Source organism: Salmo trutta, chromosome 8 (genome assembly GCF_901001165.1).
Source record: "Salmo trutta chromosome 8, fSalTru1.1, whole genome shotgun sequence".
In the NCBI taxonomy this organism is placed as follows: Eukaryota; Metazoa; Chordata; class Actinopteri; order Salmoniformes; family Salmonidae; genus Salmo; species Salmo trutta.
In genome coordinates this window covers 43,943,180-43,969,208 of record NC_042964.1, presented here as the reverse complement: position 1 = coordinate 43,969,208, position 26,029 = coordinate 43,943,180, and the positions used below count along the sequence as shown (strand labels likewise).

General features: G+C 42.9%; 2 protein-coding genes across 2 annotated transcripts; both read left to right on the top strand.

Annotated features, from left to right (window-relative positions):
* The first annotated feature begins 369 nt into the window (after positions 1 to 369).
* On the top strand, positions 370 to 13,346 carry LOC115199055 (zinc finger protein ZFMSA12A). The gene is made up of 9 exons (XM_029761579.1): positions 370 to 513; positions 1,144 to 1,346; positions 1,750 to 1,809; positions 2,003 to 2,098; positions 10,023 to 10,133; positions 10,241 to 10,364; positions 10,672 to 10,921; positions 11,064 to 11,113; positions 11,236 to 13,346. The coding sequence occupies exons 1-9, from the start codon at positions 456 to 458 to the stop codon at positions 12,552 to 12,554; spliced, it is 2,271 nt and encodes a 756-aa protein (XP_029617439.1). The 5' UTR covers positions 370 to 455; the 3' UTR covers positions 12,555 to 13,346.
* A 3,702-nt stretch (positions 13,347 to 17,048) lies between these two features.
* Positions 17,049 to 24,972, top strand: LOC115199056 (oocyte zinc finger protein XlCOF22-like). The gene is made up of 9 exons (XM_029761580.1): positions 17,049 to 17,185; positions 18,014 to 18,216; positions 18,321 to 18,410; positions 18,629 to 18,724; positions 19,184 to 19,294; positions 19,406 to 19,529; positions 20,842 to 21,052; positions 22,849 to 22,898; positions 23,011 to 24,972. The coding sequence occupies exons 1-9, from the start codon at positions 17,128 to 17,130 to the stop codon at positions 24,123 to 24,125; spliced, it is 2,058 nt and encodes a 685-aa protein (XP_029617440.1). The 5' UTR covers positions 17,049 to 17,127; the 3' UTR covers positions 24,126 to 24,972.
* Positions 24,973 to 26,029: the final 1,057 nt, after the last annotated feature.

Here is a 26,029-nt window from a genome sequence, read left to right as displayed (position 1 = left end):
GGGCAAGACACACTATTTACGTGCCTTTGAACGGGGTATGGTAGTAGGTGCCAGGTGCACCGGTTTGTGTTATGAACTGCAACTCTGCTGGGTTTTTCACTCTCAACAGTTTCCAGTGTGTATAAAGAATGGTCCACCACCCAAAGGACATCCAGCCGACTTGACACAACTGTGGGAAGAATTGGAGTCAACCTAGGCCAGAATTGTAGAATCCATGCCCCGACGAATTTAGGCTGTTCTGAGGACAGGGGGTGCACCTCAATATTAGGAAGGTGCTCTTAATGTTTTGTACACTCAGTGTACAGTACATCATTGCTGTGAACCCGTAATTAGGACTTTTATTTTGAAGACAATTTTGGACGCTGGAGTAATCGGCCTACTGGTGGCAAAGGTTTCACATCCTCTTTGTTCGTTGGAAGTAACGTTGGCTAGCTAGGTTTACTTTCTACCGTCTCATGCGGCGCTCACTAGCAAAGGTAGCTAAGATACTGATTGGCACATGGGCGATAATGGGTATGTATTCGTGGTAACGTATTATATAAAACAATATTGTGTTTTTTCTTGTTAATCTGTCTAGGTTGTGTTTTCTAGCTAGGTGGCCAACTAGCCATGATCAGGCAGGGTTGTCCTCATTCGTGTACACTTTACTAAAACGAGCGTTTCTTATTGGATAAGTTCAGGCTGTCCCTGTCCGTTTCGGTCCGTTTTGTTCTCCTTCGGTGTCTAATGAACACGACCCTGATCTCTTGGAAGTAGCTGGGTAGCTAGCTAGGCCTACTTTTCCGTTTTTAGCAAAACCCCTTGATCTATCTAGCAGTGCCGCTACGGCGATCTGTTATATTATTGACTAACTGACGTTCAGTTTTGTATTATGTGTCCATTTGCGCACGTTCTGTGCAAGCTAGCCTTATAGCTAATACGTAAGTGCAAGCTAAGCTATTAACGTTAAGTTGGCTAACGTTAGCTATCTGCTGGCAATGCTATATCAACCGTAACATTTCTTATCACTCAATGAATAACTATATGTAGTTAAGATATGCAAAACTAGCTAATTTAGTTAGTTCTGCTATGTTAATGTTTCTACAAAATGGAATTGATTTAGCTAAACATCTAACACACTTCACTGTACTTTTCACATTATAGATTCCCCCATTCCGCTCTCCTCTCTGCGCCTTTTGGTCCCACCTCTACGGCTGATGTCTGCATTTATGTGGCAGGTAGCGCAACAGAGGGCCATTAAGCACTATGGAAAATTAGAGGAGTTTGTGACCGTGGTAACACAAACTGTCCCCGAACTTATGACTGACAGACAGAGGACCCTCCTTATTTTGGGTCTGAGAGCAAGGGTAAGAAATGCCACATATTATGCCATACAGAATCACTTCAATATGCTGGGACAGTCCCACCTACATCCTGTCACATACTGTTTTTGAATGGGCTTTAAAAAATCATGAAAACATGGGCATTTAAGATATTACATTCTAGTTGTATTCATGGATTAATTTACTTCTACCTGATGCCTTTTATGAAGGTTTTCAATTGATTTTTTAAATCGAAAACCATAAGGCATCAGGTAGAATTTCACATCTGAAATTACTGTGTTTTCATGAATTTGATGATATAATCTTGAAGCCCATTAAAAAACAGTATGCAACGTTATCCAGGAAGCAGGGGGACTTTCTTAGTGTATAGGTAAAATGTAGAAAATAGTTTTATGCAAAGTATCAGACTTGATCACTTTTCTTGCAGGTAAACCCTGTCAGTCTCCGGACTCTCCTTTATAGAATAAAGTCTTCTCAACATGCACAGGTTGGTGAATCAAAGTATGAATACAATGCCAAGATTGGACATTTTGTTCTGCTGGACACTTATGAGATAATTAACACCCTCATAATTCAGAAATATTTAAAAACAAGAGTTTTAAGATTGTTGGTATGGATGGTTGTGCGGGATTTGTCTGAAAGTCTAAAAATGATTCTTTTTTTTAAACTTTGTTTTACAGTCCAATGATGCAGGCATGGAATCACCTGAAGCTAACTTTGCCAAGCTCACCCAAAGCTTGATTATAGACCCGGTTGAGCGTGAACACTTCGTCCAAGTAAGTAGCTGTTAATGCCACGCTTGTCTTGAACCTACAAGGCCTTCCCACACTACATCAGATTCAGTCTTTTACGATTATTACATGTCACACTGTGCAACGTGACCAAATTTAAAATCTTGACATCAACCTGGCTGGGTTGTAAGGTTTACCTCAGTTCTGTCGTCATATTCTGCGATTGGCTTGCGAGGCTACGTCAGTCGACTTAGTCTACGTCAACTGGGCGTATCAAGCATTGGCGTCAAAAGAAAAACAACAAGCTGTTCCTATGTTGATTGACAGACACTGCTCCTCCTACCTCTGTGACTGAGCGGTCCTTGTATTAAAAAGCTAAACTCTCGAATTGAAGAGGCTCATCACAACATGGAAAAGCTAATGCCGAATATAATCCCCATAGCATAATCATTGGCATTACTAAATAAAAGCATTGCAATTTTGACATTCAAGGTGTGATGGTTCTTTATAACTACAGAGCCAATTACTTGCACCAAGCTTTCATTCTACAAAGTGTGATTTAAATGTTTTATTTTTTATGAATGGTGTCATTGCTGGTCGTTTTCTTATTGATACTGCCATAACTTTTTCGGAGCTTAGGAAAAGTAGAGGTATTTAAATAAAAATTCCACCCAAAAACTATCCTTTGGTATTTGTTTTATTAGTCCATTGTAGGGCTGGGCAACTATCAAAATAATTTGCAATTTTTTTGTACAATATTCCAAGTAACTATATCGCAAGAATCAAGTGTTTTTATTTTTAAATTTTTATGAGTGTTTATGTCCACTTGTTTTCATGTTGTCTTTTTGGTCTCGTCTCCTTCGCTCCTTCTGTGATGTTGTGCGCCTTCCCATTTTACACCAGAGATCTGTATGTAATGATGAGATGCATGTCTTCGCCCTAACAATTGGGGTTGTTGTCCCGAAGGCAAGCTTAGGTCCAAAATAAGCCCATTTGAAACGCATTGGGCTTATTTTGGACAGATTTTAGTGTGCGTGAAACTGCTCGCTTCACCTCTTGCTCTGGTTTACACACACCAAGCCACTCTCCCTGTCACTCACAACAACAAAGATGAGAGATCACGTCTTCCTCCTTGACAAGCGGTTTCAACTCGCTATTTGCATTTGAGAGAGGAAACTAATACATTAAAGAGAAATTGCAGAAAGGAGGAGCGTAAGTAGAAAAAGTAAAAGTTACAGGTCCATTATGATATTCTGAGAGAGCATCTTGTGCATCTAAGTGCTACATTCAACACTGTTGACCATGATGTCCTTCTGGAGAGGTGGGTTGTCCTCGCCGGTCCAGCTCTAAATTGGTTTAGTACCTGTTTAACCAGTCTGAGGTTTGTCACCCTTGGTGAACACATCACGTGGTGTTTGACAAAGTTCGATTTTGGGTCCGGTTCAGTTTATAAATGTTACAGCATTTAGCAGCATTATCAGAAAGCACATCATTGGTTTTCACTGCTACGCAGACGATACAACTTTTTACATTAGTGTCACCAGAGGATTTTAGCTCCACGGATAAATTATTAGACTGTATTCGTGATTGAAATACTTGGATGGCTCACAACTTCCTCCAACTAAATCAAGTCAAGACTGAGGTACATGTTGTTGGAGCCAAAGCACAGAGAGAATCTGTCCGCAACTATTAATTCGCGGACAATACGGATAAAACACCAGGTAAAAAACCTAGGTGTTATTTTAGTCGGAACTCCATTTCGAATCACACGTTAGGAATGTGACATCTTTTTACCACCTGAGGAACATTGCCACGGTGTGGCCATTTCTCTCTTAGGCTGATGCAGAGAGACTCATCCATGCTTTTATTACAAGCAGGCTTGATTACTGTAATGCTCTTCTGTCTGGTCTACCCAAGAAAGCCATTGGTTAACTGCAAAACATACAGAATACTGCAGCACAGGTACTGACCAAGACCAGACGGACAGCACACATTACACCGATTTTAAGGTCTCGTACTGGCTGTCTGCGTTTTTAGAATGAATTTCTATTGGTTTTTAAATCAATCCAAGATTGTGCACCCCAATACATGTCAGGCATGCTTTTAAGTTATGTGTCCAGTACAGTAGGTCCCTCTGGCGCACTGGCCTTTTAACTATCCCAAAGCCTAGGACCAGGAGTCATGGAGAGGCAGCCTTTAGTTACTATGCCCCCAGCCTCTGGAATAGCCTGCCAGAGAACCTGAGGAGGGCCAAAACTGTGAATGTTTTAAAAAATATCTTAAAACACACCATTTTAGCTTTGCTTTTCCTTAGGGTGCTTTTTAGTTGTTCAGTTTGTTATTCATCCTCTTATTGTGTAGTAAATATAGCTTCTTTTTTTTTTCCGGTGAAGAACATTGTTGCATTCCATGGCTGAAATGTGCTGTATAAATAAAGCTTAATTTAACCTGTGTTCATTTTCTGTAGCCTAATGCCTGCTACGTTAAGTTAGTCATTATTAGTGAATGTGCATTATGTACTGTAAGTCGCTCTGGATAAGAGCGTCTGCTAAATGACTAAAATGTAAAATGTAAGGTTCTGATAATGTGTCCCTTTCCAACAATGCAGAGAAAAGAGATAATATAAATGAGAAATAAATACAATGAGTAACAATAACTTCGCTATATACACAGGGTACTGTCGGGAAGAGTGGGTTGTGCCCGACTACACAAGCGGCAATGAGTGTAAACACGAGTTCGAGTTTCAGATGCTTTCACATTAGGTTTTTGTGTCTCTGGCATTGTAGTCCACAAACTTTTCAGGCCAGAGGGTGTTTGAAGACGGCGGTGCGGCTTCACTGGCAGAGTCCGTAACACTCCTTCTAAGAAGTCTGTGGAAGGGGAGAGTAGGCATGCTGTGTCTTCCTAACTGCTCACTTGAGTTAAGTCCAGCCTGCACTCTTGTGCCAGTCAGTTGATTAGGGAATTCCTTGCAGGTGTGCTGATTAGTAATCCTGCACAGGTGTGTTGGGTGAGCAGCGCTGTGGCTGGCCTGGTGCTGAAGGTAGTGCAGCCTTGCACAGTGCTGAACTGAGTGCCGTTGTCCATGGGGCTGAAGTGAGCGCACCTTACTCCTGTGCTAAGGTGGGTGGCTTTGTCCATGTTGCTGCACTGAGAGTCCTTCAGCCAAACCTATGCCCATGCCTCTCATGGTGCCACACACCCCTCCCTTTAACTCTGAGCCATGAAAGGAATTGGTAGAAGAGAAAATGGAGCCGGGAGAGGGCATCAGCGTTCCCATGAGCAGACCCTGGTCTCATGTCGAACCACAAAGTTGTATGGTTGTTGCTCGAGGAACCAGTCAGTCACCCGGTCATTGGTGTCCTTGGCCATCCACTGCAAGGGTGCGTGGTCTGTCTCCAGGGTGAACTGCCTTCCCATGAAATGGTAGGATCGGGAGCAGGCAGCCTATTTTATAGCCAGACATTATTTTCCAGACATTATTTTTCTACAGTAGCATACTTCGGTTCCCTAGGTAGGAGCTTTTGACTGATCAATAAAGCATAATGTTCTTAACCATCCCAGACCTGGGACTGGACGGCTCCTTGTCCAGTTCCAGAGGCGTCTGTTTGGACAACGAAAGGCTTGGAGTAGTCTGGTGACCTCAGGACTGGTCCTGAACAGAGCGAGGTTTGAAGATTCACAGAATAAACCGCCGGTAGTAACTGGCCAGTCCCATGAAGGCTCTCACCTGAGTCTTGGTGGTTGGATAAGGTCAGTTGCTTGGATACCAGGACGATAGGGCTGGCCCTCTGACTTTTTGACTCCTCTATGGCGTCCAACTCACACATTTTTGACCTCGGAGCAGATGGCTTTGCGATGAGCTTCAAGGACCCTATACGGCTTGACGTGTACAGTCTTCCCAGGTAGCGTAAGGATATCCTGCTCTAGCACATCTGTCCGCCCTGGCAAAGAGGAAAACATATCCGTGTACTGATCAACAAAGTGTCTTACCTCTTGGAGTTGTTGGGGAGCAAGGTCTTGGCCCATGTTTATGACATCTCTGGGTATTTCCTGAGGAAGCTCTGGAGACAAAGGCCACAGTAACATCATCCTCCCACTTCTTCAGAAGGTTGATGTGATATACTTGCTCTCGTTTACGGCGATCTGTCTGGTTTATCCCGTACGTCACTGGGTCTAGTTTCTCCATGACTGCGTAGGACCCCTGCCACCGGGTGAGGAACTTGCTTTCTGTGGTGGGGAGAAGGAGCACTCGGTCACCAGGATTGAACTCTAGGAAGGCCCACCCTTGCGAACATATGTACCAACTCCTTGGCTATGGCCTTGGTAGTGATGGTTCATAGGATAATTGCCTCTGGGTACCTGGTGGCATAGTCTACCACCACCAGGATATATCAGTATCCTTTCCCAGACTTTGGGAGAGGTCCAACTAGGTCTATCCCTAGTCTATCAAATGGGGTCTCAATGATGGGTAGCGGGGTACGCCCTACTGGGGCAGTCTGCTGACAGGTGGGAAACCTCTGACAGTACCGTGAGACAGGCATGTAGATTCCCGGGCCAGTAAAACTTCTGTAGTATTCGTTCCATTGTCTTTTCCTCACCCAGATGAGTGCCCAAGATGTGAGAGTGGGCAAGTTGGAGAACAACTGGAACATACACTTTGGGCACTAGGAGGATATAAGTTCTTCGCCTACTTCGTTAACCGATAGAGTAGCCCTTGATGAAGGGCAACGTAAGGAGTCACCAAAGGGCATTTGCGAGGTTTTGGTCTCTGGGCATCACCAAAACGGCACTGCAACAGAACTGAGAAGTCATTGATATGTAGGGGAGGCTCACCTTCCACATCAGCGGTATCTCCGTTGTCCTCAGGCTGGTCTGGTTGTGCGGCATCACCCAGCAGCACCTTTACCGATCTCTGCTGGCGAGAACGTTTTTTAGTATGTTGCCCCCTCAGAACAGACAGCAAAGGCTTGGGTCTATGGGTGTGGTGAAGAGCAGAGGTAGTGCGAAATTAATTTTTGCTTACCCCAGCAGCCTCAAAGACTCAAATCCCAGGCAGTTTCGACTCGAGCAGAGGGGTTGTCCATGCCCCACAATCAGTGTTGAACCGGATGTGGGATGTCTTTGGTGTCCCCATGGATGCAGGTGAGGGGTAGGGTGTTGTGGTTTCGAAGACCCCCTACAGGAATCTATTCTGGCCGTATCAGCGTGACTGCTCTGCCAGAATAGGTTGCACTAGATACTAGCGAGCAGGTACCTCACTTCCCTCCTCCCTCAGGTCCCACAGGTGGCAATCGCCAGTGGGCCTGTAGGCATTTGCTCATCTGTTAGTCGAGTAGGGTACCCTTGGCCTCACATTTTCTGCACCAGACAACATTATGTCGCTCCTCTCTGGCCGGGAAGTAAGCGGCAGTTTTGGGAGGCTCATATTTTCTTGAGGAAAAAGGTTGTCAGGTTGTTTCTTCATAGGTGAAGGTCGTTCCTGTTAGTTTGACTTAAGTGCATCTTTTGAAGCCCCCAACTTTTCCACCAGCTAAATCATGTCCTGGTAAGTCTGAGGGCATTGTTGGGTGGCTGCTTTGTGCAGATCATAGGGAAGGCCAGTTCTCATGAACTGGTCCAGGACAACTTTGTTGTTCACATCATCCACAGAGTTGCCTTATGGCTTCAGACAATTCTTTCCCAAGCCGCCTTCGGTGGTATAATTGGGCCCGGGGTACCTGGCCAGCTTGTTATTCCCAGGTTCTGAACCGTTGGGCGCATTGCAAAGGGGTTGAGCCTTAATCTGCTCAGGATCTCCTCCTTCAAATGGTCATAGTTAATGACCCCTACTGTCCCCAGATCCTGATAGCCTTGTTGGGCCTCCTGTAAGATACGAGCTACAAGAGCGGCTATGTCATCCGGTCCCATAACTCTCTCTCTCTGCCACTCTCAAACATCAAGAGCAAAGCCTCTGGGTCATCAGCATCAGTCATCTTAGTGAGTGTCTCTCTTGCCTTACTGGCGGGTGAGCGAAGAGGGACTGGAACCCTAAGCTGTTCCAACAGGCCTCCTTTGATCTTCCAGGGTACCTCTGAGGTGGGTAATCTGTTGTATGAGCCGGCCATGCCTTCTACCATGGTATCAGAGATCTGTTGGCTGACTCCATGAAGATGTATGAGTTATCCCAGCATGTTTTCCAAGTTTCCAACTCCAGGATTAGACATGGTTCCGCTCTTGCACAAAAAAAGTTACAAAAAATGCAATTAGTTGTGTTTTTACTCAGACGTCTGCATTCTCCACCATATGTCGAGAAGAGTGGGGTGTGCCCGACTACACAAGCGGCAATGAGAAAACACACAACCAAAGAGTAAAAGTTTCAGATGCTTTAGCTTTTAGTGTCTCTTGCGTTCTAGTCCACAAGCAGTTCAGGCAAGAGGGTGGTTGAAGATGGCAGCCACCTGTAGTCTCTTGCGGTGGTGTGGCCTCACTGGCAGAGTCCGTAACTCCCCTTCCAGGGAGTCTGTGGAAGGAGAGAGAAACAGTGTAAGTGGGAGAGTAGGCACAGTGTGGTTGTGCCTTCCTAACTGCTACAGGATAGATAATAAACAGTAAAAGCAGCATGCTGTGATGATTTAAGAGTTCAATGCAGATACTCTGTGTAGCTATTGATTAACTATTTAACAGTCGTATGGCTTGGGGGTAGAAGCTGTTCAGGGTCCTGTTGGTAACAGACTTGGTTCATCAGTACCGCTTGCCATGCGGAAGCAAGTCTATGACTTGGGTGGTTGGTGTCTTTGACCATTTTTTGGGCCTTCCTCTGACACTGCCTGGTATAGAGGTCTGGATGGCAGGCAGCTTTGCCGTACGCGCTGCTCTCTGTAGCGCCCTGTAGGCTGTCTCATCATCGTCAGTGATCAGGCCCACCACCGTTATGTTATCTGCAAACTTAATGATGGTGTTGGAGTTGTGAGCGGCCACACAGTCGTGGGTGAACAGGGAGTACAGGTGGGGACTAGGCACGCACCCCTGAGGGGCCCCCGTGTAGAGGGTCAGCATGGCGGATGTGTTGTTGCCTACCCTCACCACCTGGGGGGGGCGGCCCGTCAGGAGGTCTAGGATCCAATTGCAGAGGGAGGTGTTTAATCCCAGGGTCCATAGCTTAGTGGTGAGCTTGGAGGGCACATGTCAGCAATCGAGTTCTCAAGATATAGAACTTTCGAAATACACAAATACCAAAATGCAGCATTATATGATGATGCAAAACGCAGCTGTATTTTGAAAGTTATACATCTTAACTCGATTGCTGACATCAAAACATTTTGGGGCTACATCAACAATGGACTAATGAAACAAATACCAAAAGAGTGGAGTTTTCCTTTAATCGGCAGACCCTGTCACATTGAACAAGCCAAGATGTTCGACAATCGTTTACGACCTAAGAATTTACCCACAACGTGGACATTTTGTCTGGATGGCAAAATCGTGTCATAAGGCGGTTAAAATCATGCAGTCTGGGCAGGCCTTTACTTGAACATTTTCTCTGGCCTGACTCAAGTTAGTTATGGTTGTGGAAAATATAGTTGAGTTGAGATTCAGTAAGATTTTAGTCAACAAGATAGCATTTGAATAGTGAATAGGCCTATGCTATTATAAATCATAACTAGTCATTCACTAACATTAATTTGTCTACGCTGTGTTTACACAGACAGCCCAATTCAGATTTGTTTTTCAGTAAGTGGTATTTTGACCAATCAGATCTGATGTGAAAAAATCTGGTGTGATTGGTCAAAAGTGCTACAACATGCAGCCTTACATGCCACAACAATGATTCCTTTTTTTTTGGGTACTGGATTGTGCTAGCCTGGGTGCCAAGACAGCAGAAACAGGCATGGCACCCAGGCTAGGATCATGCAGGGTCTCTCAAACAATAATTCATTGATCTAATTATTTTCCCTTTTGCATTATCTCACTGACTCCATCTTTTCAGGTGGTGTTTCCTGAAGAATTCAGACCTGATTTTGACCAAGTGCTTCAGGAACTGGTCTGTGACTTCCTCACTCGGCTGGAAGAGCTGCTTACACTACCAGACTTTAAGCAGGTGCAGAAATCACTTTCGTAAGACAGTCTTGAGAAAACGGCATTCAAATTAAGAACTGTAGTTGGCCTGGAATCTATTTTGGCATTTTGTGTCCCTCTTTTCCCTAGACTGCATTGTTGCTGAGTGCTGGCTCCTCTGGCCTGGATGAATGCCTGCAGTCTTTCTCTCACTCAGAAGATCTCCAGTTTCTGCTCCAGAATTACAAACAATGCAGAACATTGTACACAAACAGTAAGTTCATAGAAAATTACTCATTTTTTTATGCATCATTTTAGCACGACATGGTCAGATAAGGTTTATTGATGTAACAACTGCATCTGAGGAGAATAATATGATTTATGTGCAGGAAGTTCCTCTCACCATGTTACTTACCTTCCTTGTTCATTTGAAAGGGATTTAAAGTTGGAAGGATTAGTCAAATAAGGTGACGGATTAAAATGTAATTTATGGATTTGAGAAGTTTTGCCTCTAGGTGTTCAGAACAGTCACCTAGATAACAAAAAGTGTGTTTTTAATGTATTTGTTTTTGTCTGTGTAGTTTCCTCCTCTGACATTCCTCAGGAATCAGATATTGAATCCGATGCCTTCCCTGACCAGTTAAACCGTACCAATCTGGACACTGGTGTGGGGATGAGGACTGGGATACAAAGCAGAGACTGCCAAAGGATGGAGTTGGCATCACATTTAGTGGAAATGGGGAGCACAAGAGATATTATAGGCTGCGATGAAACCTGTGATGAAGGGAATGAAGATGATATTGATGTAGAGGATGACCCAAAACAGAAAAGGTATGAGAATAAATTTAATTTTGTTATTTCAAACGGTACAGTTGGTAAATAACCATTTGCATTTGGACAGTCTATCAAACAAACTTACCACTTGACCCAGTAATAGTCAACTATTTGCATTTCTGTTTTGTGCTTTTTACAGGGCTGGTTCTGGTCTTTCTCCTACCAGTATCATGCAAGGTGGTGATACAGGTGAGACCTCACAAACTTTTAGTACATTTACCCTTTGGAAAGCCTCCAGTTGACCATTGTGGGGCAATGGTAGGGGAAACTTCCTCATGAGTATTTCAATATTTGTATTCATTTTTCCGCAGACACTGTTGCAGGGGTATCGTTTCAGGTGTTGACTCCCCTTTCTTCAGCTTCAAATGAGTGTGCCCCATCTACTTCCAGTTCATCACACATGAACATTTTCCACCAGTGTCCTCAGTGTGGGAAGTGCTTTAATTATCAGTCTCAACTTGTCCAACACCAGCAAATTCACTGTGGGGATAATCCATACAAGTGCTCCAACTGCGGGAATAGATTCAAATTCTTTACAAGTCTGTCAAACCATAAGAGGATGCAATGTGTGGGCACTGCCTTTAGCTGCCTGAAGTGCTGGAGAGAGTTTGGTTCTCTGCGTGAGAAATTGAGACACCAGTGTCCACACAACGAAGTCATGTACATCTGTCCACAGAGCGGGAAGAGTTTTAAGACGCCACAGCAACAACCATTCCAGTGCCGTCATTGCGCAATGGCCTTTTCCGAAATGGATCAACTGCATGCTCACGAAAAAATTCACGGAATCCCGCAAACTCTTGACTGTCACACATGTGGAATTACCTTCAGCAACTTGCCCAGCCTCGTGCACCATGTGGAAGCCCACAAGAGGTCGGATCTGAGGCCATCGTCGCACCTTCCAAAGAAGAAGAAAGGATTGCAGCTTCCGAAAACTCACCATTGCCACCAATGTGGAAAGTCCTTTGTAACAAACCGACGCCTTAAGGATCACGTGCGTACTCATTTGAATTATCGTCCCTTCCCCTGCTCCTACTGTGGAAAATGTTTCACTCAGAAAGGTAATCTCAATGTGCACATAAGGATCCACACAGGGGAGAGACCGTACATGTGCTCTGTATGTGGGAAGACCTTTCAGTCAGCAGGGAATCTGCAGGTACACCAGCGCTTTCACACTGGGGAGAAACCCTACCAATGCAAAGAGTGTGACAAACGTTTTACTAAGTCGAGCCATTTAGTCGTCCACATGCGTGGGCATACTGGAGAGCGTCCTTTCACTTGTAATGAATGTGGAAGGAGTTTTATCCGGAAAACCTGCTTAAAGAAACATTTGCTTGTTCATTCAGGGCAGAAGCCTTATTCACGGCCTCGTTGCCCAAATAATTCCAAGCGCAGTTCACAACCAAGCTATCATATGAAGGAGAATCCTACTAATGCGAGTGCCATGACTGGACATGCGACTGCCATGGCTGGACATGCGGCCGCGATGGCTGGACATGTGGCCGCCGTGGCTGGACATGTGGCCGTACCAGCAATCTATCATGACAGCCTTAACATAAAAATGTTGGCACATGTTGGCATGTCCCGAGGCTATGCCATGGAGAGACTAGGAGGTGGTCCTTCAAATTGTTGAACGCTGCCCTGCGCACGGAAAAATGTCCCAATACTCTCCCCCCCCCCCCCCAGTCCTACCTCTCACTTTTGAGTAATCCTCTTAGAGGGTAGTTGGGAGTGCAATTCGCTAGCGAAGCAACAAGTTATGAGGAAAAATCAATACTAGTCCAGAGAGATTAATGGGTGTTCTAGTTATTGTTAACATGGAAACAACTGCATTTTTCATTGTAGATTTCAAACAAACCCTCTGCAATGGCTTCATGCACAGAATTTAATTGGAACAACTAAGAATTTATCATTAACACAGAAACAAAGGAATTGTCCAGTGTAGGTTTTCCAAGAACGTGTGGCAATGGCGTCATTCACGGATGGGGGAGGGGCTTTGGAAGGTGACAGGGGTGTAGACTCTAGTCTTTCTCTATACATCATGTCTCAGAACCTCATCAAGTAGCTGATTTGGTTGCCAATCTACTGGACCAGTTAAGAAGCTACTTTATAGTTTCATGTGATGTTCTGTTTTTCTCATTACAAATATTATTCCTTTACAGATGTATTATAGACATGTAGAGCTGTTTGCATGTACACATGTTTATGTAATAGGAGCGGTAGTCATGGATAGAGATTGAACTGATGAAATGCATGTGCAATTGTAATATAAGTATTTACTCTTAACAGTGATAATGATAATGTGTTATTTGATAAGCGTATTTCTAGACTTTCAAGGAATCTAGAAAAGTGTATTTCCTGGTGTTATATTTGGAGGGTTGTGATATTCTTTGTTATACCTATTATTAAAGGTTTTAATACTTAAGCTTCTATTTATTGATTTATTTTTTTAGGGGCACTCAGCACTGTGCGCTCTCTGTGTTACATGTGACCAACCTGCACAACCTGCACAATCACATGCTATCGCAACGCCATTAGATTGTATATTCTGTTTTCTGGGTTATTGGCTGCTCACAACAAGGGTTGCAAAGGGTCAGAAACTTTCCGGAAATTTTCCATGGGAAGTTAAGCCCGGAATTTGGGGACTTTTGCTTAAATTCATCAAAAAAGTTAGCTCATAAAAGTTACACTTTTTTTGTAGGATACACATAAGGCAATTCTAGGTCTTGTGGCATATTTTGGTTAAACTATCCCCAATTCAATGGAATTGCAACCCTCTACATGCACAGAGCATTCTTCCATCACATGTACAGCTGATTCTCAAGATCTTGCATACTAACTAATGAGATGCTATTGAACCCACACTACTACACTGTCTGAGCCAAGGACTACATGCTTTCTGGTAAGTTTTCATTACAATACTGGGTGGGGTGAATATATTTTATATGACATACATTATTTTTTGTTAACTAGTAAACAGTAGCCTACAGAAAAGTGTTTAAATAATTTCTAACTTAATTTTTTCTAACTTAATAATTTATGCTAGTTAGTTTTTGCTACCATGTGGGTGTTAGCTTATTTGAGCCTGCTAACTGAAGAGTTGTTAATTCACCTGTTTCCATACAGGTTTCATTTTAAAACATTTATCTTACAAAGGAGTTGTTTAATCTAACTGCTTAACTATACCTGTACATGGAATTGTATTTGTGTTTTTTTTACTCTTTTTTTTCTAATCTTTACAGGAAAATGTCACTGTCTGATGTGTGGAGACATTTCACTGCAGCTAATGTAGAAGGAAAAGCTGTGAACATTTGCAAATACTGTGCCAAATCATATGTAAAGAATGCAACAAAGATGCAGAATAATCTGGCCAAGTGCATAAAGTTCCCTCAGCACTCACAACAAGCAACCTCTGACAAAAGTCCCTCTACTTCTATTTGAGTTGAAAATGATGAATCAGGCACCTTATCAATAGCAACAGCTCATGGTCCTCCTGGAATCAGAAGTTTTTTTGACTCAATGGAGGAACATAGTCAGAGAAATGCTGATGAATGTCTTGCTCGAGCTGTGTATGCAACTGGTTCACCTCTGATGCTCACAGGCAATGTGTATTGGAAGAGATTTCTGAATATTCTTTGCCCAGCAAACACCCGTCTAACCAGACATACTTTATCTACTCATTTGCTGGATGCAGAGTTCAAGTGAAGGTCAAGCAAATCATAGAGAAAGCAGACTGTATTGAAATCATCTCTGATGGGTGATCGAATGTTCGTGGGCAAGGAATAATTAACTACATAATCTCCACCCCTCAATCAGTGTTCTACAAGAGCACATACACTAGGGACAACACACACCGGTCTCTACATTGCAGATGAGCTGAAGGCAGTCATCAGTGACCTTGGACCACAGAAGGTATTTGCACTGGTGACAGACAATGCTGCGAACATGAAGCCTGCTTGGTCTAAAGTGGAGGAGTCTTACCCTCGCATCACACCCATTGGCTGTGCTGCTCATGCATTGAATCTGCTCCTCAAGGATATCATGGCACTGAAAACAATGGATACACTACAAGAGAGCCAAGGAAATGGTTAGGTATGTGAAGGGTCATCAAGGTATAACAGCAATCTACTTCACCAAGCAAAATGAGAAGAATAAGAGCACCACATTGAAGCTGCCCAGCAACACCCGTTGGGGTGGTGTTGTCATGTTTGACAGTCTCCTGGAGGGGAAGGAGTCTCAAAGAAATGGCCATATCACAGTCTGCTGATATGGACAGCCCCATCAAGAGGATCCTCCTGGATGATGTATTTTGGGAGAGAGTGGTAAGCAGCCTGAAACTCCTGAAACCTATGACAGTAGCCATGGCATGGATTAAGGGAGACAATGCCATCCTGTCTGATGTTCAGACTGCTTGCAGATGTAAGAGAAGAAATCCGTACTGCCCTGTCCACTTCACTGTTGCTCCAAGCAGAGAGAACTGCAGGTCTGAAATACATCAAAAAGCGTGAAGACTTCTGCCGGAAGCCCATACACGCCGCAGCTTACATGTTGGACCCGAAGTATGTTAGCAAGAGCATCCTGTCTGGTGCAGAGATCAACAAGGCCTATGGTGTCATCACTACTGTGTCTCGCCACCTTGGCCTGGATGAGGGCAAGGTTCTTGGCAGTCTGGCGAAGTACACTTCCAAGCAAGGGCTTTGGGATGGACATGCAATATGGCAGTCGTGCCAACATATCTCAACAGCCACCTGGTGGAAGGGACTTTGTGTATCTGAGGCTCTTTCCCCTGTTGCCTCCATCATTCTCCAAATCCCACCAATATCAGCCGCCTCGGAGCGCAACTGGTCCTTGCTTGGGAACACACACCAAAGCACGCAACAGGCTGACCAATACAAGGGTTGATAAACTGGTGGCCATCTGGGCAAATTTTAGGCTTTTTGAGCCTGACAACGAGCCATCCTCAACAAAGTTGGAAAGTGACAGTGAAGATAAGGCCTCAGAGTCTGATTGAGGAGGAAACCTGAGAGGAAGACAACCAAAGCTTTAGTTTCTAGACTATAATTTTACAGATGTATGTTGAAAACGTTTTTGGGAGATGCGATGGATCATTGGGGATCATTCACTATTCCCTTTTTTTTGTTGTTCAGTGAAATCATCCCATGATTTCATCCCACGATTTGTAACTACATTGTTTTTATTTCTATTGGAAGGATTGAATCATTTGCAATTATGTCTACTTATGATAAGGTAAAAGGTTTATGTTTCTGTATCCATATATGGTAAATATATCCAATGCAAAAAACATCTACATTTAAGTGGTATTAATATTACTTTGCATATATTTCCGTTAATTCCCACAAAGTTTCCACCTCTATATTCCCCAAAATGTGCAACCCTACTCACAACACATGGTTTCTGAAAACATTCACCCTTTTCCATACAGTTTTCATAGAATTGTGGGTGCAATCAGCATTTCCTGAATAGTGTACAGGGAAATGTATGAACAGGGTTTAGTATGTATGACTGCCATGCTCTATTTTGGCATGAAGTGATTATCAATGGAGAGGCATCATGAACAACACAGGTAAACACATTTCTGGGTACCTTTTCAACTATCAGAAATGACCAAATTCCCTATGGTCCCTTGGTCTGACATGTCACAGAGAATTATGACTCCACCCCCATGAAGCTTCAGTAGGTCAAGTGGCTCGCATAATAAAAAATGTAAGTATATAACAGATGTAAGCCCTACCCTTACATAGTTTTCCTTGATAGGGACACATCTTAGGCTGCCATTGATTATGACTATTCAATTCACAATCACAGCATGAGGAAGTGATTAGTAGGCATACTATTTTAGACAGATATGGTCTATAAGGGTATGATGATGTAGATGTCTCATGTTAGTCTACAATGCCCTTGTTACAGATGTCTTAGACCTCTTATTATACTAATGATGAAGTTAATGGTTACATGTAAATACAGTTAGTAATAACTAAAATGCAGATTGTATTGGCAATAATCAAGTTCATAAATACATATATTGAATATCTTGATAGTTAAATATTACACATTTAGCATAATTGATGACTTTTATTTTGAAGACTTTTTGGACACTGACGTTAAAATAGTACGTGGTAGCAAAGGTTTCACATCCTCTTTTATGGTGGTAACATTAGCTAGCTAGATTTACTTTCTACTGTCTCATGCGGCGCTCACTAGCTAAGGTAGCTAAGATATTGATTGGCACATGGGCCATAATGGGTATGTATTGGTGGTAACTTGCAAGATAGAAAACAATATTGTGTGTTTGCTAGCTAGCTTTCTAACCTAGGTGGGCGTAATAACCAGGTCGCTAGCTAGCTATGACCAGGGTCGTATAAGAACAACCGTAGCTAAACGTTTTGCAACGGAACATGTAAACGAGCGTTTCTAATTGGACAAATTCGGGTCGTCGCTCCACGTTTCGGCCAGTTTTCTAGCACTTAGTCTCTAGTGAAAAACGACCCTGACGTCAAGGAAGTAGCTGGATATCTAGCTAGCTATTGTGCAGTTTCTAGCAAAAACTCTTGTATATCTAACGTTAGCTAGCTGTGCCTTTCGATATTTTTAAGCAATACAATTAAGGGGTTGTGGTATATGGCCAATATACCACGGCTAAGGGCTGGTTTTCAGCACGACGCAACGCGGAGTGCCTGGATACAGCCATTAGCCGTTGTATATTGGCAATATAGCACAAACCCCTGAGGTGCCTTATTGCTATTATAAACTGGTTTCCAAGGTAATTAGACCAGTAAAAATACATACTTTATCATACCTGTGGTATACGGTCTGATATACCACGGCTGTCAGCCAATCAGCATTCAGGGTTCCATCCACCCAGTTTATAATATGTTATTGACTAGCTAGCTAGCTATTATTATGTTATTGAGTGTCCACATGCACATTCGGCGCAAGCTATTGTCTGCTGGGATTGTTATGAAATTTATGACAATGTTATTATGACATAACGGTAGCTAAGATATGCATAGCTAAACGTAATTGATTTAACTAGCCATCTAACAGTAACACACTGTGCTTTTCACATTATAGATTCCCCCATCCCTCTCTCCTCCCTGCGCCTTTTGGTCCCACCTCTACGATTGATGTCTGCATTTATGTGGCAGGTATCACAACAGAGGGCCATTAAGCACTATGGAAAATTAGAGGAGTTTGTGACCGTGGTAACACAAACTGTCCCCGAACTTATGACTGACAGACAGAGGACCCTCCTTATTTTGGGGCTGAGAGCAAGAGTAAGAAATTCTGTCTAATCTTTCATACAGGATCACTTCAATTGGTGAAGTGCAGAGAATAGTTTTATGCAAAGTATCAGACTCCATCACCACTTTTCTTGCAGGTAACTTTGGGGCGATTTTCTGCTGAACACCCTGTCAGCCTCCAAACCCTCCTTTATTCTATAAAGTCTTCTCAACTTGCACAGGTTCAGGTTGGTAAATCAAATGTCATAGTACAATGCCAAGATGTTAACTTTTTTCCCCCTGCTGGACACTTAAAAGAGAATTAACACCCTGATAATTCAGCCACATTAAAATCAAGGGCTTGAGTTTGTTGGTATGGACAGTTGTGTGCCATTTGTCACCCCCATTAACACCAAGTCTAAAAATGACCGTCCGGTTTCAGTGTGTTTTCCACATTGTTTTACAGTCCTATGATGCAGGCATGGAATCACCTGAAGCTAACTTCGCCAAGCTCACCCAAAGCTTGATTACAGACCCAGTTGAGCGTGAACACTTCGTTCAAGTAAGTAGCTGTTCATGTCAAGCTTGTCTTGAATCTGTTTTAGTTTAACATTTTCTTTAGCCTGACTCAACCTAATAATCATTTATTTTGCTTATATAGCACTTCTCATTAAAAAATAGAATCTCAAAATGCTTCAAAATGCAAAACAAACCGACACAGCAAATAATCCAAATGGAAAGTGAATGGTGTCTAGTCAGCTTCAGATAGTTGAGGCAGTTTGGAAAGGCAGTCTCTGCCATATGGCTTGACTGGATCGATGGTACAGCCAGGGAGAACCTAGTAATAATGTCCTTGAAAAATGGCATTTTGTTGTATGATAAGTCATAACTAGTAGACCCTGGCAAGAGAGAAGAAAAGACTTGGCACCCAAAGTAGGATCATGCAGGGTCTCCCAACCAATCATTAAGTAGGCTAACCTTTTTCCTTTTGCATTATCTCGCTGACTCTCCATCTTTTCAGGTGGTGTTCCTTGAGGAATTCAGACCTGATTTTGACAAAGCGCTTCAGGAACTGGTCTGTGACTTCCTCACTCGGCTGGAAGAGCTGCTTACACTACCAGACTTTAAGCAGGTGCAGAAATCACTTTCGTAAGACAGTCTTGAGAAAACGGCATTCAAATTAATAACTGTAGTTGGCCTGGAATCTATTTTGGCATTTTATTTGTGTCCCTCTTTTCCCTAGACTGCATTGTTGCTGAGTGCTGGCTCCTCTGGCCTGGATGAATGCCTGCAGTCTTTCTCTCACTCAGAAGATCTCCAGTTTCTGCTCCAGAATTACAAACAATGCAGAACATTGTACACAAACAGTAAGTTCATAGAAAATTACTCATTTTTTTATACCAATCATTTTAGCGCCACATGGTTAGATAAGGTTTATTGATGTAACAACTGCAATCAATCAAATGTATTTATAAAGCCCTTCTTACATCAGCTGATGTCACAAAGTGCTGTACAGAAACCCAGCCTAAAACACCAAACAGCAAGCCATGCAGGTGTAGAAGCACGGTGGCTATGAAAAACTCCCTAGAAAGGCCGGAACCTAGGAAGAAACCTAGAGAGGAACCAGGCTATGAGGGGTGGCCAGTCCTCTTCTGGCTGTGCCGGTTAGAGATTATAACAGAACATGGCCAAGTTGTTCAAATGTTCATAGATGACCAGCAGGGTCAAATAATAATAATCACAGTGGCTGTAGAGGGTGCAACAGGTCAGCACCTCAGGAGTAAATGTCAGTTGGCTTTTCATAGCCGAGAATTCAGAGTATCTCTGCCGCTCCAGCTGTGTCTAGAGAGTTGAAAACAGCAGGTCTGGGACAGGTAGCACGTCCGGTGAACAGGTCAGGGTTCCATAGCCGCAGGCAGAACAGTTGAAACTGAAGCAGCAGCACGACCAGGTGGACTGGGGACAGCAAGGAGTAATCAGGCCAGGTAGTCCTGAGGCATGGTCCTATGACCAGGCAGGATATAACCCCACCCACTTTGCCCCCACACCACTAGAGAGATATCTTCAACCACCAACTTACTATCCTGAGACAAGGCCGAATATAGCCCACAAAGATCTCCCCCACAGCACAAACCCAAGGGGGGCGCCAACCCGGACAGGAAGATCATGTCAGTGACTCAACCCACTCAAGTGACACACCCCTCCTAGGGACGGCATGGAAGACGACCAGTAAGCCAGTGACACAGCCCCTGTAATAGGGTTAGAGGCAGAGAATCCCAGTGGAGAGGGGGGAACCGGCCAGGCAGAGACAGCAAGGGCGGTTCGTTGCTCCAGTTCCTTTCCGTTCACCTTTGCACTACTGGGCCAGACTACACTTAATCATAGGACCTACTGAAGAGATGAGTCTTCAATACAGACTTAAAGGTTGAGACCGAGTTTGCATCTCTCACATGGATTGGCAGACCATTCCATAAAAAAATTCTGATTTATGTGCAGGAACTTCCTCTCACCATGTTCCTTACCTTTCTTGTTCATTTTAAATGGATTTAAACTTGGATGGATTAGCCAAATAATAAACAATTTGACAGATTAAAATGTAAATTAGGGATATGAGAAGTATTCAGAACAGCCTGGCAGATATTCAATTTATTTTTAACGTATTTGTTTTTGTCTGTGCAGTCTCCTCCTCTGACATTCCTCAGGAATCAGATATTGAATCCGATGCCTTCCCTGACCAGTTAAACCGTACCAATCTGGACACTGGTGTGGCTATGAGGACAGCACATTTAGTGGCAATGGGGAGCACAAGAGATATTATAGGCTGCGATGAAACCTGTGATGAAGCGAATGAAGATGACATTGATGTAGAGGACGAGTCAGCACAGAAAAGGTACAGTGCCTTCAGAAAGTATTTACACCCCTTGACTTTTTACAAATGTTGTTGTGTTACAGCCTGAATTTAAAATGGATTAAATTGAGATGTTTTTTCACAATACCCCACAATGTCAACGTTAAATTATGTTTTTAGACATTTTTACAAATGAAAAGCTGAAATGTCTTGAGTCAATAAGTATTTAACCCCTTTTTTATGGCAAGCCTAAATAAGTTCAGGAGTAAATATTTGCTTAACAAGTCACATAAGAAGTTGCATGGACTCACTCTGTGTGCAATAAGTGTTGAACATTAATTTTCAATGACTACCTCATCTCTTTACCCCACACATACAATTATTTGTTAGGTCCCTCAGTAAATTTCAAACACAGATTCAACCACTAAGACCAAGGAGGTTTTCCAATGCTTCACAAAGAAAGGCAACTATTGGTAGATGGGTCCAAATAAATTAAAAAAGCAGACATTGAATAGCCCTTTGAGCATGGCGAAGTTACTAATTATACTTTGGATCGTGTATCAATACACCCAGTCACTACAAAGATACTGGCGTCCTCTCAGTTGCTGGAGAGGAAGAAAACCGCCAATAGTGAATAAATGGGGAATATAAAACAGTTTAGTTTAATGGCTGTGATAGGAGAAAACTGGGGATGGACAACAACATTGTAGTTACTCTACAATACTAACCTGATTGACAGAGTGAAAAGAAGGAAGCCTGTACAGAATAACAAATATTCCAAAACATGCATTATGCTTGGCCTACCGAATGGCGCAGCAGGCTAAGGCAATGCATCGCGGTGCTAGAGGCGTCACTAGAGACCCGGGTTCGATCCCGGGCTGTATCACAATCGGCCATGATCAGGGGAGTCCCATAGGGCAGCGCACAATTGGCCCAGCGTCATCCGGGTTAGGGAAGGGTTTGGCCAGGGGTGCTTTACAAGTAGGCCGTCATTGTAAATGAGAATTTGTTCTTTACTGACTTGCCTAGTTAATTTTTTATTTAACCTTTATTTAAAATACAAGGCACTAAAATAATACTTACTCAGTAACACTCTCCATATTTTCAACCATATTGGTAGCTGCATCATGTTGTAGGTATGCTTGTAATCATTGGGGACTGGGGAGTTTTTCAGGATAAAAAGTAAATGAAATAGAGCTAAGCACAGGCAACATTTTTTATTTTATTTCACCTTTATATATGAGGCCCCCTCCCCACATCAGCCTGCCCGAGACAGCTCGATTTGTCCTTGTCAGACGTCTTGCCAGGGGGGGCTGGAGAGGCCCTACTAGAGGGCCCCTCCCTTAGTCTGCTATCCACCAGACACTTGGAGATGCAGGACAATAACCTAAAACACAAGACTAAATCCACACTGAAGTTGCTTACCAAGAAGACCGTGAATGTTCCGGAGTGGCCGAGTTACAGTTTTGACTTACAGCTGTAATCACTGCTAAAGGTGCTTCTACAAGGTATTGACTCAGGGGTGTGAGTACATATGTAAATTTAATTATTTTTGTATATAATTTAATACATTTGCAAACATTTCTAAAAACATGTTTTCACTTTGTCATTATGGAGTATTGTGTGTAGATGGGTGAGAATATTTTTTATTTAATCCATTTTGAATTCAGGCTGTAACAACAAAATGTGGAATAAGTCAAGTGGTGTGAATACTTTAAGACACTGTATGTGATAATTAATTAATATGTTTTTGTTGTTTGAAACAGTGCATCAAACAACGTTACCACTTGTCTTAGTAATGGTCATCAATTTGCATTTCTGTTTTGTGCCTTTCACAGGGCTGGTTCTGGTCTTTCTCCTACCAGTGTCATGCAAGGTGGTGATACAGGTGAGACCTCACTAACTTTTAGTCAAGTACATTTACCCTTTGGAAAGCCGCAGTTGACCATTGTGAGGCAATGGAAGGGGAAACGTCAATGTTTTTATTCATTTTTCCGCAGACACTGTTGCAGGGGTATCGTTTCAGGTGTTGACTCCCCTTTCTTCAGCTTCAAATGAGTGTGCCCCATCTACTTCCAGTTCATCACACATTAACATTTTCCACCAGTGTCCTCAGTGTGGGAAGTGCTTTAATTATCAGTCTCAACTTGTCCAACACCAGCAAATTCACTGTGGGGATAATCCATACAAGTGCTCCAACTGCGGGAATAGATTCAAATTCTTTACAAGTCTGTCAAACCATAAGAGGATGCAATGTGTGGGCACTGCCTTTAGCTGCCTGAAGTGCTGGAGAGAGTTTGGTTCTCTGCGTGAGAAATTGAGACACCAGTGTCCACACAACGAAGCCATGAACATCTGTCCACAGAGCGGGAAGAGTTTTAAGACATCACCGCAATATCCATTCCAGTGCCGTCACTGTGCAAGGAGCTTTCCCGAATCGAATCAACTGGACACCCACGAAAAAAGTCACAGTGTCGTCCAAACGCTCGACTGTCACAAATGTGGAATTACCTTCAGCAACTTGCCCAGCCTCGTGCACCACGTGGAAGCCCACAAGAGGTCGGATCTGAGGCCATCGTCGCACCTTCCAAAGAAGAAAGGATTGCAACTTCCGAGAACACACCATTGCCATCAATGTGGAAAGTCCTTCGTAACAAACCGTCGCCTCAAGGATCACATGCGCACTCATATGAATTATCGTCCCTTTTCCTGCTCCTATTGTGGGAAATGTTTCACTCAGAAAGGTAATCTCACTGTGCACATAAGGCTCCACACAGGGGAGAGACCGTACATGTGCTCTGTGTGTGGGAAGGCGTTTCCATCAGGAGGGGATCTGCAGGTACACCAGCGCTTTCACACTGGGGAGAGACCTTACCAATGCAAAGAGTGTGACAAACGTTTTTTTAAGTCGAGCCATTTAGTCGTCCACATGCGTGGGCATAGGGGAGAGCGTCCCTACACTTGCAATGAATGTGGAAGGGGTTTTATCCGGAGAACTTGCTTAAAAAAACATTTGCTAGTTCATTCAGGGGAGAGGCCATATTCATGTCTTCGTTGCCCGAATACTTACAAACGCAGTTCACACCTGAACTATCACATGAAGAAAAATCATTGAAAGTTGTAGTGTATTTACAATATGCTTTTTTTGGTTGAGCTTTTGTAATAGTGGCATTAGTGGAGATGCAGGAAGTACCAAGCTAATGTATCATATCCTCAACACTTTAAAGCCTTGTTTCCCAGTTCAAGGGGAAGTTCAGTAATTTACAGCTTGACGACACCTCATCCTTTAAGTAGTCTATGGGCCAGGAGACACTGTAATCTGTGTTTCAGTTTTCTTTAAACAGACACTACAAATTAACAAGCTAACGTGAGCCTCCACTAGCTGATAATCAATGGAAGTGATATGGGGCATCCATGAAATGTAAAAAAAATAAAAATGTTGCTAAATTACCTTATGCTAATGTAAAACCAAATATTGGATTTATTTTAGTTGATTGGGCTATTACATTTAGAACAATTGCATAATTGACCATATCACTCTCTTTGATTTATAGTTAGAGGTGTTTAAAATTAGCTTAAGTTTGTAGTGGCTGCTTAAAGAAAACTGAACTATAGATTACAGGTTTTCCTGGACCATAGACTACTTTCAAGGTGATGAACCATCTAACAATAAATTGTTAAATAGTGAACTTTCCCTTTTTAAAAATCACTCTGCATAATAGTTGAGGATGAAAATATGTACATAAGCCACTCCACTGGTTGAGGCTGTTCCATCTGTTTGTTTACGTAATGTTATATGGAGTTTTGGTGAAACTGTTTAAATGTTCAGCACCTGGATTTATTTCCATGGTGATATAGTGATTTAGTGTTCTGTTGAATGCAGTGTAATCGGCAGAATCTACTCTTCTGTAATTGAGTTATGCATTAATATATCAATAAACATATCCATCTAAAAACGCTAACCATTTTGCCTTTGTGTAAACGTTGTGCCATTCCAAAACATTCAAGTAGATGAATGATTGAGTCAAGCATTTTCAGAATCATTACATGCTGGTGTGTTCCCATCTGGCACTGGCTTACAGGGTTATCGTACAGGTGACTGTTCAGAACTGGGACGGGACTGCCCTAGATGTCCTGGGTGGACCAGAGGGCCCCCGACTGGGCCTCGTGCAATCAAACAAGCCAAAGCTGAGAATGATGGGTAACTGCCAACATACAGGAAACACTTGAGTAAATGAGTGATAAAAAGTATATTGAAAGCTGTTGCTTCCACACAGGTGTGGTTCCTGAGTTAATTAAGCAATTCACATCCCATCATGCTTAGGGTCATGTATAAAAATACCCAGTTGCCCATTATTTTGGCTACAATGGCTAGAAGAGATCTGTGACTTTGAAACAGGGGTCTCAAAGAGGCATAGGGGGTTTAAAGGGTGTGTCTCACCAGATCTCAACCCAATTGAACACTGAGACAGGGTTTTCCATCAACAAAAACCCAAATTATGGAATTTCTTGAGCAGGAATGGTGTCACATTCTTCCAATAGAGTTCCAGACACTTGTAGAATCTATGCCAAGGGGCATTGAAGCTGTGCTGGCAGGCCCAAAGCCCTATTAAGACACTATGTTGGTTTTAGGAAGTTACCTGTATCTTCCTTTGCTTCCTTCAGTAACATGTTCTCACTTTGCAGTGGGTAAAACATATGAGCTGAAACATATCTTTATCACCCCATCCAGAAACATGATTCAATCAGCACAGTTCACATAGGCTGTGTTGACACAGACAGCTCAATTCTGATCTTTTTCCCAATCACCAATCTTTTTCAGAGCTGATCTGATTGGTCAAAAGACTCATTAGTGAAAAACATATTAATTTGTCTGCCTGTGTAAATGCAGACATACAGGTTTCACAGGGTTCTTCCAAGTTTACTACAGCGGAAGTGGGTTTTTTGACAGTTTACCCACCTTTGAGGAAAAATTCATTGAAAGTATAGGGTGTGTTACTTTTTTCACCGTGACCGGCA

What these genes read in the sequence shown, in the direction of transcription:
- LOC115199056 (XM_029761580.1), top strand. Translation starts at nt 17,128, where the DNA reads ATGCGGCGCTCACTAGCTAAGGTAGCTAAGATATTGATTGGCACATGG. An exon ending in AGCGTGAACACTTCGTTCAA is followed by an intron (nt 18,725 to 19,183) that starts GTAAGTAGCTGT and finishes CCATCTTTTCAG; the next exon opens with GTGGTGTTCCTTGAGGAATT. An exon ending in CAGAACATTGTACACAAACA is followed by an intron (nt 19,530 to 20,841) that starts GTAAGTTCATAG and finishes TTGTCTGTGCAG; the next exon opens with TCTCCTCCTCTGACATTCCT.
- LOC115199055 (XM_029761579.1), top strand. Translation starts at nt 456, where the DNA reads ATGCGGCGCTCACTAGCAAAGGTAGCTAAGATACTGATTGGCACATGG. An exon ending in TTTTGGGTCTGAGAGCAAGG is followed by an intron (nt 1,347 to 1,749) that starts GTAAGAAATGCC and finishes CTTTTCTTGCAG; the next exon opens with GTAAACCCTGTCAGTCTCCG. An exon ending in GATGACCCAAAACAGAAAAG is followed by an intron (nt 10,922 to 11,063) that starts GTATGAGAATAA and finishes TGCTTTTTACAG; the next exon opens with GGCTGGTTCTGGTCTTTCTC.